The sequence below is a fragment of the Apteryx mantelli genome, chromosome 2 (genome assembly GCF_036417845.1).
Source record: "Apteryx mantelli isolate bAptMan1 chromosome 2, bAptMan1.hap1, whole genome shotgun sequence".
Lineage (NCBI taxonomy): Eukaryota > Metazoa > Chordata > Aves > Apterygiformes > Apterygidae > Apteryx > Apteryx mantelli.
The window spans coordinates 96311286-96325371 of NC_089979.1; the positions used below are offsets into that span (position 1 = coordinate 96311286).

The 14086-nt window shown below is 38.5% G+C and overlaps 1 protein-coding gene across 1 annotated transcript in view; it reads right to left on the minus strand.

Moving 5' to 3' along the window:
- The window catches only part of GABBR2 (gamma-aminobutyric acid type B receptor subunit 2), a 470259-nt gene that overhangs the window by 150885 nt on the left and 305288 nt on the right, over positions 1 to 14086 (minus strand). Inside the window, exons 9-11 of the mRNA XM_067292420.1 lie at positions 10599 to 10679; positions 7308 to 7458; positions 6723 to 6855 (exon numbers count right to left, since the gene is read on the minus strand). Of these exons, the coding sequence (XP_067148521.1) occupies positions 6723 to 6855; positions 7308 to 7458; positions 10599 to 10679 (365 nt within the window). The remainder of the gene's footprint in view (positions 1 to 6722; positions 6856 to 7307; positions 7459 to 10598; positions 10680 to 14086) is intronic.

The following is a 14086-nucleotide window of genomic DNA, read 5'->3' on the forward strand; positions in this document are numbered from 1 at the left end:
ATATTTCTTTTTAAACAGGGAAAACTCAAAGCAACAAGGGAAGACAAAACAGAAACAAGAAATTAATAAATAAATAGACAACAAGTTCATACATCTTCTCACCCTCCACACTTCATCTTTAAAGGCAAGTCCCCACTTCCAGAGATGCTCTCAGCCAACTCAGTGACTTTCAGAGTTGTAGCAAGCTGTCCAGACCACTCCCCCTAAACACACATGCACACCTAGGAAGCTCTTCCTATAGCGCTAACACCTGACTTTTGCTCTTTGCTCTGTACGGCAATCTCTCTCTCTGTTTGATGCACAGGTTTGCAAGATGCATCTCTCCACTCTCACACTACCCTGCAATCTTCACCTTGTGCAGGCTCAGGATTTTCTAAGTGAAGGCTCGATGTGGACCATGGAGTTCCACCTCATGTGACTGTGAAAAATTAGGAAAAAAGAACAAAAAAATCTGCCTACTACATTGCTACAAGATACAGAATTAAATTTCGAGTGTTCATCACTCATAATTAAGAACAATAGTAGCAGATATACCCTAAGTGCTTCTGAAGATCTGGATACATTTAAAGGTGAATGGTCACATTTAAATCATCTATTGTTGGCATGAACGTACCTGTCCTCAGAATGTCTGATTGAAAAGAACACAAAATCCAGATATTCACATGCTGCAGTGGGCAGCTGGGCTTTGCCAGTGGATATTTCCATCCTTTCCTTCTCTCTCTGTCTCCCCACCTCACCCCAAATTCTTATTCTTTCTTTGTGTACAAAGCCTGCCTCCATATACTTGCATCACAGCTGAGTGTAACTGACTGAAACGTGAAAGTCTGAAAATGCCCTGGGATGGACGAGAGCGCTACTGGACACAAATGTGAAAAAGAAAAAAAGAACTGAAAAGCGATTGGCTCCAAGGACTTTTGGGGCATTTTGGCAGAGCTGCAATGCCAGTGTAAAGATGGTTAACGGAGCTTAGAGTGGTCATTGGAGATACCAGCCTTGCTTTCAGAACATCATCAGTTGCCAATGAACCTCATGCACTCTGTTTTACCTTATTGAAGGCAAAACACTGACAAGACACAGTGACATCACCAGGAAATCTGCTTGGTCTTAGTAATTCATATCAATTATGCTGATCAGAGAGTACACGATAAAGCATGCTGAATTCTGGTGACCGTGTAAGCCGCAGGACTTGGATCCTCCTTTTGCCAGTCTAACACCTTTGCAGAACTCCAGCATACAAAGGAGACTGAAAGCCAGTAGGTATCTCCAGAGAAGACTTCTCCCAGAATGGTGTGAATCCTTATAGACCTATCCCAAATAGCTCCCTTGCCCTACTCTATTACTCAGTCACCTACGTAGAACACTCTCTCGGACAAAAAGTGCTGCTGCACATCAGGGCCACAAGGACTGGCGAGAAGGACAGCCACTCAGTCTACCACCAGCTAGTAGTCCAGACCTTTCTTGGTAGAGACTATGGATGTTCTGTAACAACCTGGAGTACTTACAACAGGCTTCTTTTCAGACTCAGACCTAATCAGATGTATCTGAATACATTTGATTAATAAAATTAATAAAAACAATTAAATTAAATTAAATTAAAAATTAATAGCAGTTTTATTTATCTGCTTCTTGAGGGAGAGAAAAGGACAACAAGTCCTAGGGTCATACTAGCCTTTCATTCTGTAGCAGTTCCAATTAGCAAAAACATTACTAGTCTGAAATGCAAAGCATAAAATCCTCAGTAGAATGTATTACAGAAATCTAAATATTATGATCATATTTAATATTCCATTTTAACTATCTCTACTAGTATGTCATCTTAACCTCTAGTCACAGGTATGACACTGGCAGTGCTAATTTCTAGTCTTTCTTCCATGTAATGAAGGCTTTCAATTATGTTTCCACTCACTAGAATTTTTCCAGTTAGTATCACATCTTGTTTCATACCCTTACTTCTAACTTCTCTTTTTTTCTGATACTATGCTAATTCTGAGATTAAAAACAAAGATAAATAATCTTCTTTCTCTCTCCCTCCTTCATGTCTGAAGTATTTTCTAGTTTGGCATACATATGCATTTAATGAACTACTGCATTTCTTTTCCTTTTTCTGTGCAGTCAATAAAGTTGCTGTTAAGTATCACATGGCCTACCTGTTCTATACTGTACTGACCACTTACTCTCTGTCTCACTTTCTTTAGTAGCATTCACTACTTCAGTTTTAATTCCATGTAATTGGAGTTTTACAATATGACATCTGGACTTCTCTAATTCAGAGTGGAAATAAATAATGCCACATTTGGTATTGCAAATTCCTAACATAGGAACACAAATTACTATGTATTTAAGTATACTTGATTACTTTTCCCATAGAAAATGGATGTACTAAGATCTGTTTGGAAACCAACTCCCACTATAGCAAACACTGAACACTACATAATTTCGAAGACTTATATAATAACACTTTTCAGCAAATTATTTGACCATATGTTTAAAGCGCTTTGCTGACACTCAAATACATTTGACACTTGATTTTGTATTTCAGCATATTGACTAAGATGCCACATTCTCCTACTGTTCTTACAGAGTAAAGAACAGTGCTACAACTTATCAAAGAAATCCTTTCAAATTTTCAGGTATTATTGCTGTAATTTTATATCATGCTTCAGTGTTCTTGGAATATTACGGCATAAAACATGCCATAGGTAGATGTAGGTTATGGAAATGTCAGGAAAAAGAAACAGAGATTATTAAGCACTTCACTCTCCAAACAATACTACAAACAATGTGCTACAGAGGAAGGCAATAGATTACACGCACAGTAGATTTGGAATGTAATACCTCAGATTTGGAAGCCATTTTTCCTGAACTTTGTGGGTAGATTCAGGAGTATTTAAGGATCTTGTCTAAGTAGTAGAGCTTATCAAAAATACAAGAATTTAAGTAGTGTTTGTTGTGTATTTTAGTAAACCTTCTAGTCATTTTAAAATGCATTAACAAAACAGAAGGAGAGTTGAATCCTAGCAAAATGAGATTCCATTGCACCTTTTATTCCTTACACAAATGTAATCAGAAAACAACACAGACAGAAGGATCACAGTAACCATATATACAGTATCTAATTAAAGATGCTAGCATGTATATACCGCTACGCTGGTGAGATATAATTGTTTTTGAAAAATGAAAGACAAAGAGGGAGATTACTTGGCTTAGAGAGGGCATTAATGACAGCTTTTTAGTTTTGCATGTGACTATAAAAGCTGAACAAAAATTTTTTCTTCTCCACAGAAGAAATCTCTTCCCTCCCTCCACAGACATAGCTCTTCTCTGTGCCTGAGATGTCCTTGTTACAGTTATACCCACATGTTTTTGGCTTAATGGCTTTTTGTGACCACTGTCTATTGTAGCTGGTTCTTTCTGAGACTGAGTCTTTCATAAAATGGGAATTTTAAACTAATCTCTGATATGACTAGAATGGGTAATTAAAATCATCCATTTCCACTGAAATGGATGATCAAGAAAGATTTGTACTAAGCCTGACCCTATGAGAACGAGTATCTGTAAGTAGATCTTATTAAATCAATAAGCATGCTGCCCATTGTATGGAGATTGATGTTCTTTACATGTCCCCAAAAGTACTCAGTGTACCCAACACTGATAATTGACAGTGAATGTTTTGGGGGGGAGGAAGAGGAACAGAAGAGTTACAGAATAGAACAGTGGGTTTCTGTCTGCCATATTTATGAGTTCCCCAGCATTAATTCATTGTTTCCTAGATCCAGAGAAAGTGTGTTGCCACAGTCAATGGTGGCCATGGAAAGATGATTTTCGAGAGAAGCATAAGCCATTCCCTGGAAGAGCTTTTAACTGGAGAAGGAAAACTTCATAAAAATTGCTTCAGTTAGCAAGCAGTTGGGAAAAATGTTCCTGATAGGTTTATTCAGAGGTTTTCTTGCATCTGTGATTGTAATACTAGCCACTGACAGAGCTGAGATTCATGCTAAGATACATGAGTAACGACATACAGGAAAGCAGTACCAGAAGTATTCCTGTACTTCAGGGAAAACCTGGAAATACCCAAGGTTGGGGAGGAACGTCACAACCCACACTCTGATGATTTAATTATATTTTAACAAACAAACAAGCAAACAAACAAATAGAAAAACTCTATTCAAGGTATATGACAATACTTTAAAGTTTGGCTTTAAGAACACAGTATTTTCTTTCCCCCTTTCTTTTATTATTCAGTTAGGTAAAGCAGTTATCTTTTTCAAATGCTTGTCCAGATCTTTCCCTGTATGACAGTTAGTTTTGTTAGTCATCTTGTCCAACAAACAAAATTCTTTAATTAAGATAATGTACCAGATACAAATTACAAATTAAAGAAAAAAAATACAAGAGAGACATAAGGTAAGACAGAACAGTGCAGCCCTCACTTAAATCTTGCTGCATTTAGAGTATGAGTGGAATATTTAGAATATGAGAGTGGATGTTGCATTTTGAGAAGCAAATTAGAGAAAGCTGACAAAATGATTAGATATCTGAAAAATTATAGTTCTGAGGCACAGCATTTTGAAAGCACTGGTTAGTTTTTCAGAGTTAAAATGGAACTCTGTTTCACATTTAAAAGAAGGGCTCAAACTCTTTGCTTTACGTAACTTAATTTGCACAGAGACCTGTTTCCTAGAACATCCCCTTGCTGATAAGTACCTCTGGTTCCCACTTTCTTTCCTTCTGGTCTGCAATGCTTGGGCTGGGCAAATGGCGCTGCTTCAAGAGAATGCATGCAGACAGCCCAGTCATACAATGGCCTACAGCCTGGCAGTGAACTCTGAATTCAAACCCCTCGAGGTTGAGGGGACATTGGGACCTACAATTTCCACTTCTTGCCACTGTATTCTTCTGCAAAGGAGGGCAAGAAAAGACTGAGAACTGATATCACCAACTTGCTTTTTTAATGAGACTCCTGTGCCATTAGAAATCTGTTCACAAGGGTATAATTACTGGATAACAAATGAATGGTGGCGTCTCACACTTCTTATTGATTCCTTATACATTCAAAGAGTTATATACCTAGCTTGGGAGATGAGAACAGGATTGTCCTTTTGAAGTCTTCTGAGGTATGTTTTTCTACTGGCTATATAGAGAACTTGGGCTCTAAATATCGGAACACTGCATAGTCTTTCCTCTCCTTCCTTTTGCTGCTAAAGTTCAGGTGCCTAAAATACAGATATGTCCAGGCTGAACTAATGAAGCTAGGACTTTGCCCCAACAAATCCCAAATGTTCACATATATTATATCTTGTAGTACATCTTGACATGTACTAAAGATTTCTTCAGTGTTCTGAAATGTTATTCACTGAACAAGTCACATAATATTTCATTTCTATAGTAGTTTTAGTCAATCTGGAGGATTTAAGTGGAAATATTGAGAAGTATCCACACAATCTAACTTTAGACATCAAACTTTGATGCTTTGAATTATTCTCTGGAAGTGTTTATCTCTGTCCATCAGAAATTCAGATTCCTAAACAAAGGTGCTGTGAAGTTCATCTTTCTTAAAGACCTAAAGGAAGATAAAGAACATAGTGAGAATAACTCCTAAGTCTGATATTCTTAGGCAATGGACTACGCACCGTCTCAGGACTTTTTGAGGAGAAAAGATCCGATGAATTTAAACAGTTTGTACTACTTTCGGAAGGAATATCATTGCAGTGATGTCCTTCTTACCTTCTGCCCTTTCTTTGAAGTTTTATCTGAAGATCAGAATTCTGTAAGTCAGGTTTCCTACAGAATTTAGTTTGGAAGCCTCAGTTTTAAATGGTTGGGTGCATCACCTAATACCAATGATCATAAAGAGACACTGACAGATGTAGAAGACTACTGTAGGCAACTGTAAGACAGAGTATTTGGGTCTTGTGTCTTCACATTTTAAACCTTCCCAGTTTGATGTGAAAGTAGGATTTCTATGAGATAGGCCATGCTCAAAGTGCTTCGCTGCTCTCTAGCTACTATATAATAGTGCTGATATTAAGTCACACAAATTATTCTAACACTGGAGCCGAGAACATAGCATAGCTGGAAACAGTGCCTGGTCACAGTGTGCAATCAACTTTCAACTCTAGCCAAACAGCAACAGTAGCCAAAAATCCCTATCAATTTATGCTGAAAATCCAGATCACTACCTACATCCATGTAAACATATCCTTATTACAGCAAGTAATTAATAATTACAAGAGTTTCTGAGGACATATTTAATTGGTTTCAGAGTTGCTTATTTTGATTTAACTATGATATATTCTATATGGTTTAGGCTTGCATGAGTTTACAGTCTATCCTGGAAAATTGTATTAGAATAAAAGCTTTTGGAATTCACAAAAAAAAGTCTGAGTAAAAAGGCCTAGACAAGCAGCAGTCTTGAAATGTAACATAACAGGGCATCTATAATATATATATATCTTATATAATATATATAATAAAATATGGAATCTATATATTTACATTTACACTTTTAGCCTGTGGCCAAATCCCAGTGAACCTGAAACTTTCACTAATAATATAGAGTTGCACATGTCTCAGAATTTGGTCTCAAAAAATATCCCAGGAACAAATTAAGAGTATCAGTGATTAAATGAAATGAGACATCCAGCTATTACATTTTTCTGTTTGTACATCTTGCACAGCTTTCTTCATGAGCATCTTAAACTATAATATATGGAATTACTTACTGTACAAAGTGTCTCAAATGTTTTTTCAGAGACAAAGGATCCATCAAGGCCAAAAAGAAAAATAGATGCATAAGAAAGCATTCCTCCAAGGATAATAAGGTTGTTCATGTAGGGACTGGACATCTTTATTAGCCTATGGACAAAAGGTGATAGTGCATTAAAGGGGAAAAAAAATACTGCTATGCTATAAGAACCAAGAAGGGCTTTATGTAACACTGACAAATCAGGCAAATAGATAACCCTTCTTGTAAAACTCTATGAAATCTACAAGCCCACAAACTATTTGTTCTTTATAAAGCCTATTATTGTTTTATGTTATTGAATGTTTAGTAAAAAACATATCCTATTTTACTGATGAATTAGTTAGCTGGGGTTAATGCACAAAGTAAAAAAAAAAATTTTAAATCACACTTTCCATGACAAGTAAAGGAACTTGTCATTCTTTCAATGTGAATATACTACACAGCAGTTTCATTAAAATAGTTCTAAAATACGATCTTTCTGCAGTTTTAATATTTTCCTTACATATATATTGATTTCAGCCTTTACAAATGAAAGAAGTTATAACAGAAGTAACAGCCTTACTTCTGATTTCTGTTTTTGATGTTAAAGAACAAGAAAGCACTGGCCATTATCATTCCTAGGATAGTGAGGGCTGAAAGGATGCTGTAGAGAGGAAGAGAGATCTTGCGTAGCTCTTCTTGTATAATTGTTTTGTCCTTTGGAGGCTCAAGTCCTAGAATTGAAAGAAGAAAAATAAGCTAAAGCTGAGTCAGATGTAGAATTTTTCTAAGAAATTATACCTGTCCTCAGTATTATATCCACAACAGATTTAACAAATGTAAGCCACAGCTGTAGCTGATGAAATATCATTGACTTTGAAAGACATATGTTAGTCAGATATGATTGACAAGAAGTTTTGTATTTCTGGAGCAGGTAAACACCTTCTTTGGGGAGAAAAAAAAAAAAGATTCACCTCCCCTTCCCCCAAACATATGCTCACTCTATCCTCATTTTAAAGTGTAAGTAAACACTAAAAAACGTGCTATAACTGTAAAGTTTACCAGGAGGTTATGATTTCCTGCAGCAGAAAAATGAGGAGACAGAGGACACGGTCTCTCACCATATTTTCCTTGTCATCTGGGCACGTTCTAAAGGCCCCGCTAGATACCTGCCATGGCTGCAATCAACTGAAATAAAGCTGAAACAGAGAAGTTTGCTATTCTGGCTTAACCAGTCACCTGACATTAAATCCTTCTTCATTGAAGAGAAATGTGTCAGGGTGCCTTGCAAGCTGACAGCTCCCTGGGGCTAGGGCAGACAGGCACACCCAGCCCAGGCAGAGACTAGGGGCCCCGGCTGAGCTGAACTGGAGACCCTGGGCCATGAGTGGGGGTGGATGGAGGCCTCGGGGAGGCACAATGGGTAATGAAGACAGACCCACTTCTCAAATACCTGTAAATGTGGACCTGAATGTCTGAACTTAAAAGCTGTGCTTAAAGCCACTTACTTGATTGACACTCAGTTCCCACCAATTAAAAGCTTTTTGGTTTAATGAGAATAATTATTTTCGGACAACTATAGTAAAGCTCTGCATTCCCCACTTGTTCTCCTGATCTATCTTATCTGCTTACTAAAATTTTCCTTGGTGCAGGGGATTGACAAAAGACCTATTGCATCACTGACTTCCTTCAGAAAGAAATTTTGCATCCAAAAATACCTGAGCCTGTCCTTACCACATAAACTCTCTGTGGGGCAGTGGAAAGATTTCACAAGGGCAGGCCTGCTTCCTATCATGAAATGACTGCATAGACAGACCTGACTAGCAGCTGCCATAGCTAAATTTCATGTCCACTCTTCTGCTTGACACCTAAAAGAATATTTAAGACTTTATGCAGTAGAAAACATTTTATCCATACCGGTTCAGCTGCAACGATTCAGACTATAGAATCTTCTAACCCTTTGGCCTTTACATTTCTTTGCAAAAGAAATCCCTTTTAGCTGCTCATCATGATAAAGTGATAGCCAAGGGACCATTTGCTGATTTGGTATTGGAGAAAAATAACAGATTTTACACTTTTCCCCTTCTCACATCAGGGCATGCATTAATAAATTACTTATTTGCATGACGCTTTTCACAGAATTAGGCAATGACTAACAAGCTGAAAATACAATAAAGCATGTGCCTGAATTAAGAGAAATTGTATTAAAGAAATACATTGAAAAAACCTACAATACTTAAAATACAGAGAGTATATTGATGATTTGTATTTATTAAGCATAAGCAATCAGTAATTCCGTAAAATACATTCTCTTGTTTATAGAATGGCCATTCAATTCTATTGCTTTTAATATTATGAATGACTGCTCTCCTGTGTGTAATTTTACGCAGTGCTATAGATAGGCTATCATTACTAGGCTTCATTTCAAATACTTAAAGAAACTAAGATTTTTATACCATCTGGTAGTGCAACAACAGTGTCCTCCATACCATATACATCACTGCCCCAGCCAACAGTTAGTGTGGGGGTGTGAGGAGGACTCACTGTGAGCTGCATAATGCATCTGTAAGACAAATCTAAGACAGGCTATTGGTGAAAGAAACACCAGATGCAGCCAGAACAAAAGCTAAAGTCTGGCCCTGCAGAAATCCTGAATAGTGCATTTTCCTTTTCTTCACTGTCTAAAAAAGGCATGGAGTTATGAACAAAAATTTGTCTGTTGTTATTGAGTTCAGCCTGCATATATCCTCTGGAAATTAACGGTATTAAATCAGTATTCAGCTGCATCATCAGTTCCTCCTTCCAGCAAAAATAATCTGCTGTTTTTTTTGTTGTCCTTCAGTTGGTAGTCCTGTCCACCAAAGGATGCCAGAAGGAAAGATGGAGATCTTGAGGGGCCGGACAAGTAGTCATGGATTAGAACACTGCAGTGAAACTCCGGTCATGCTCATGCAAACCTCAGGTGTCCGCTCCTGGGAGGCAGGTGTGGTAGAGGACTGGATATGGTAGTTTAGTACATTCACAGGGGAAACCACACAGAACTCATGAAGCTGACTTAGCTTTACTTTGTGTTACTGAATTGTACGATAATAGTCAGATTTGATCTTAATTATTTGCTTTCCAAAGAATCTACATATCTATATACAGCAGGAGAGATCCTTAATTAATTTCCGCTGACATTGGTCTGCCATGATTATATATATGTCTGCACTGCAACTGCCGTGAGGGCAGAGGAAGTCCTCATATTAACTTTGGAGCAGCCTGGGAAAAAAGTGTTGAGAAGACAATGGCAAAATTGGCTATGTGGCTGCCATGGCCCTTGGGAGCGCTGCTGGGCTGCTAGCCCCAGGCTGCTGGGCCTATTTCTCAATGACCATCTTAAATCTACCTTTGGTATGTTGAAATAATATTTCCTAACTGCCTAACAGACACCTCCAAAGAAAAAAAAAACACCTCCTTTTCATCTACAAACACAGCACATGGGAGCACCCCTCAGATGAGATGAACTGGGGGAGGGGGAAATGCAGATGAAATTAGAGTGTTAATGCTTGATGGAGGTGAAATAAAAGAGATATCCTGTGGCTTGCTGAAATAACAAAGAACATTTGTGTATACATATCAGTTTCAATTTGCCCCAGTTATTGGAATAGAAAACAATTGCACAGTATCAAAACATTGCAATTTTCCGTTTAGAATTCTCCTTCTTTTCCTGCATGTACCAGCAAAATATTAAATAGCTCAATTCTTTTTCTGTTGAGTTTCATAGCTAGTCAATATTAAAAATCCTAACAGTAATCTAAACAGCGTGCACTCTTACAAACTATATATAGCAATCCATGTCATTTCTGTATCTCTTTCCAGTTTTGTGTCCTACCTTGGAACCTAATGCTGTTATTGATTATTTCCAGTGTGTCAGCTACGGCATTATACTCTCCCACCTTCACTTCCTTTCTTTCTGCAAGAAACAAACAAGAATGATTGTTTGTGGATTATTTCCAGTGTGTCAGCTACGGCATTATACTCTCCCACCTTCACTTCCTTTCTTTCTGCAAGAAACAAACAAGAATGATTGTTTGTGGCAGTTCACATATTCTTGATTATTTTATTGTTTTTGTCTTCTTTTTGACAGTATGTTACATTCACATAATCACAAAAAAAAACCTCAAAGAAAAGAAATATTCCTGATGTGCATGAATTATTAAAGCAAGCAGCTAAAATCATTAAAAGAAATATTTCTGAATTTTTAGAGAAATTAGAAGTATTTTTAAGCACTCATTTACATTATCAGGAAATGATTGTAGCAGGACACAGACATCTCCAGTCTAAAGATCACACACAGTTACTGGCTCACACTGAGTAGGACACTTTGCTGGAAGAACAGATACAGCTATCCATGCCATAATCACATGTTCCACTCCTATTTAAACAGCTAGGACATCTTGCTTAGTGAAGTATTTCCCAGGGGAGTCATAGTGGCAGGCTCCAGCCCATATGGAGTAGACTGGCTGTGGAGGAATGGTTAAGCGAGAGAGGGCATGATCTGATTGGGATGAGCAATCCCGTCTTCAGGGTAGGGGAAGGAATGTAGGCCAAGGCAAGCGATCCTTGCAGCGGCCTTGAGCACTACAAAAGAAGGTATTCACAAAACTGGTAAACAAGTCTGGACGGAACTAGGTTCCATAAATGTCGACGGAGCATGGACAGCAACCTTGCACCAATCATATATCCGCTTTATGCGCGTGGACAGAAACTGTAACCAATCATGTTACTATTGCTAGCGCATGCGTATTGCTTGTCGATATATATACTTTGTGTAAGCTCTAATAAAGGGGAGAATGATCATACTCATATTGAGACTCCGTTGTTACTCCGGGCCCGCCTCCCACTCCGGCGTCCTCCGACATCTGGCTAGTTAATAAATATGTTGGGAATCTAATCTCTTATTCTAACTGGGAATTATTAACTAATTAGTACACTGACTGCAAAACAGTCTGTATAATTAAAGCCAGCTTGTACCTGAGCTAAAATATTTACTGTTACTCTCATCTGCTATTTTGGGACTATAGTCATATATATGACCTTCTTGTATCTAAAGGATTTAAGTAATGCAGATATGGAAATTTCATATGCTTGGCTACTGCCTTGGTCACTATATTTTCAACCCCATCACGCATTTGTCCTAGCCTTCTGATGGCATCTGGCACAAATTAATTTTTGCTATTTCTTATAGGTTTTTGGTATTGCTTAGAGGTGCATGAATTTGCTAAATTGTCACTTTTATGCTAAACTTTTTACCTTTTGACGAAAAATATATGAATCACAGGCACTTTGGTTAAAATTCTCTTAGATGAGCTGCTCAGCAGTGCCAAAATTTTTCTTTCAGATTTATACTTCTGGGCATGCACAACCCAATTAACCTTTAAATTCTGAGCTCATGACCCCATTTGTAATACTGATTTGGGGAACTGATGATCTTGAACTAGATGACCAGTTTGAAAAGGCTATATTTTACCCAACAGCTCCACATTAACCTTTTCTTCTTTCTCACTCAAAGCTTTTGTGCACTGCTCAACTCTGCTGAATGGAGCTGCTAGCTCCATTTTAGTAACTTCTACAGGCTGATTAATATTAATCTGAAAGCTCACAAGAGGCAAAAGTTTTCCTTACATAAGCCTCACTTCTTATTGTTAAAACCGTATATGCAGAACTGTACACCAGGGTTGGGCTGCAAACTTGGCAGAGGTACCTAGGCATTTTCGATAACCCCATCGAAAGTTAGAATTTGCATTTCTGAAAACTGACTTTCCTTTCACATAAACATGATCCATTTGTGGTGTTCTGAGACTAATTTGAAATAAAAGTGCATTTTCCTAGTCTCCAGCACCAGCTTTACAAGGCTCATCCAAACAAACTTCTTTTACATGCAGTATAATGTATACTTAGTGGGTAAAAAGAAGTTTATGCCTCCTGTCACAGACTGAAAATCCTTTGAGAAATAGATATATGCATAAATATTTGTCTCTATTAAATAATAAAATCTTCACAGTAGTAATCTATATGTTAAAATGGTTACTTCTTTTGCAGATGATACAAAACTGTGAGAAGTGGCTGATACACTAGATGGTTGTGCGGCCATTCAGAGGGACCTCGAGAGGCTGGAGAGCTAGGTGGAGAGGAACCTCATGAAGTTCAACAATGGCAAGTGCAGGGTCCTGCACCCAGGCAGGAATAACCCCATGGACCAGTACAGGTTGGGGGCTGACCTGCTGGAGAGTGGATCTGCGGAGAAGGACCTGGGAGTCCTGGTGGACGAGGTGAACATGAACCAGCAAGGAGCCCTCGTGGCAAAGGTGGCCAACAGCCTGGGGTGCATTAGGAGGAGCATTGCCGGTAGGTCGAGGGAGGTGATCCTTCCCCTCTACTCAGCACTGGTGAGGCCACATCTGGAGTGGTGTGTCCAATTCTGGCTCCCCAGTACAAGACAGACATGGATTTACTGGAGTGAGTCCAGCAAAGGGCCACAAAGATAATAAAGGAGTTGGAGCTTCTTCCATATAAGGAGAGGCTGACGGAGCTGGGCCTGTTTAGCCTGGAGAAGAGAACACTGAGGGGGGAATCTTATCAATGTTTAAATAATATCTGAAGGGAGGATATAAAGAGAACAGAGCCAGGCTCTTCTCAGTGATGCCCAGTGATGGAATGAGAGGCAATGGGCATAAACTGAATCACAAGAAATTCCACTTGAACATAAGAAAACAATTCTTCACTGTGAGGGAGGCTGAACGGGTTGTCCAGAGAGACTGTGGATTCTCCATCCTTGGAGATATTCAGAATCTGACTGGACACCATCCTGCGCAACCTGCTGTAGCTGGTCCTGCTTGGGCAGGGGCGGGGTTAAACCAAATGAATCTCCAGAGATTCTTTCCAAACCCAACTATTCTGTGATTCAGTGATCTGTATTAACAGCATGATAGTTACTGTCTGTCTAAATGTATTGTCTAAATACTGTCTAAATGTAAAACATCTAACAAAAAGCTAGAGAGAAGAGAGACAAACACCTGAATGCATACCTGGATACATTTCACATGTTAGATGCCATATAGTCCACAGAAAATACTGAGGCCTTTATAGCCTTCACATGATGTGAATGAGATGCCTTTCACAGCATCTCCATGCTGTACCAAATGGGGAGGAGATGTACCTTGGTGGTGATCTAGTCACAGCTTTACAGCAACAGACTAAAACCTGAGAGTTTGGACGAACAATGAAGAGACAGAAGCAATTGCTCTGCAAACATTTCTGTATGGGGGCAGTTATTGGTACTAAGTTATATGTGAGAAGCACATAATAGGTGAGGAAGCA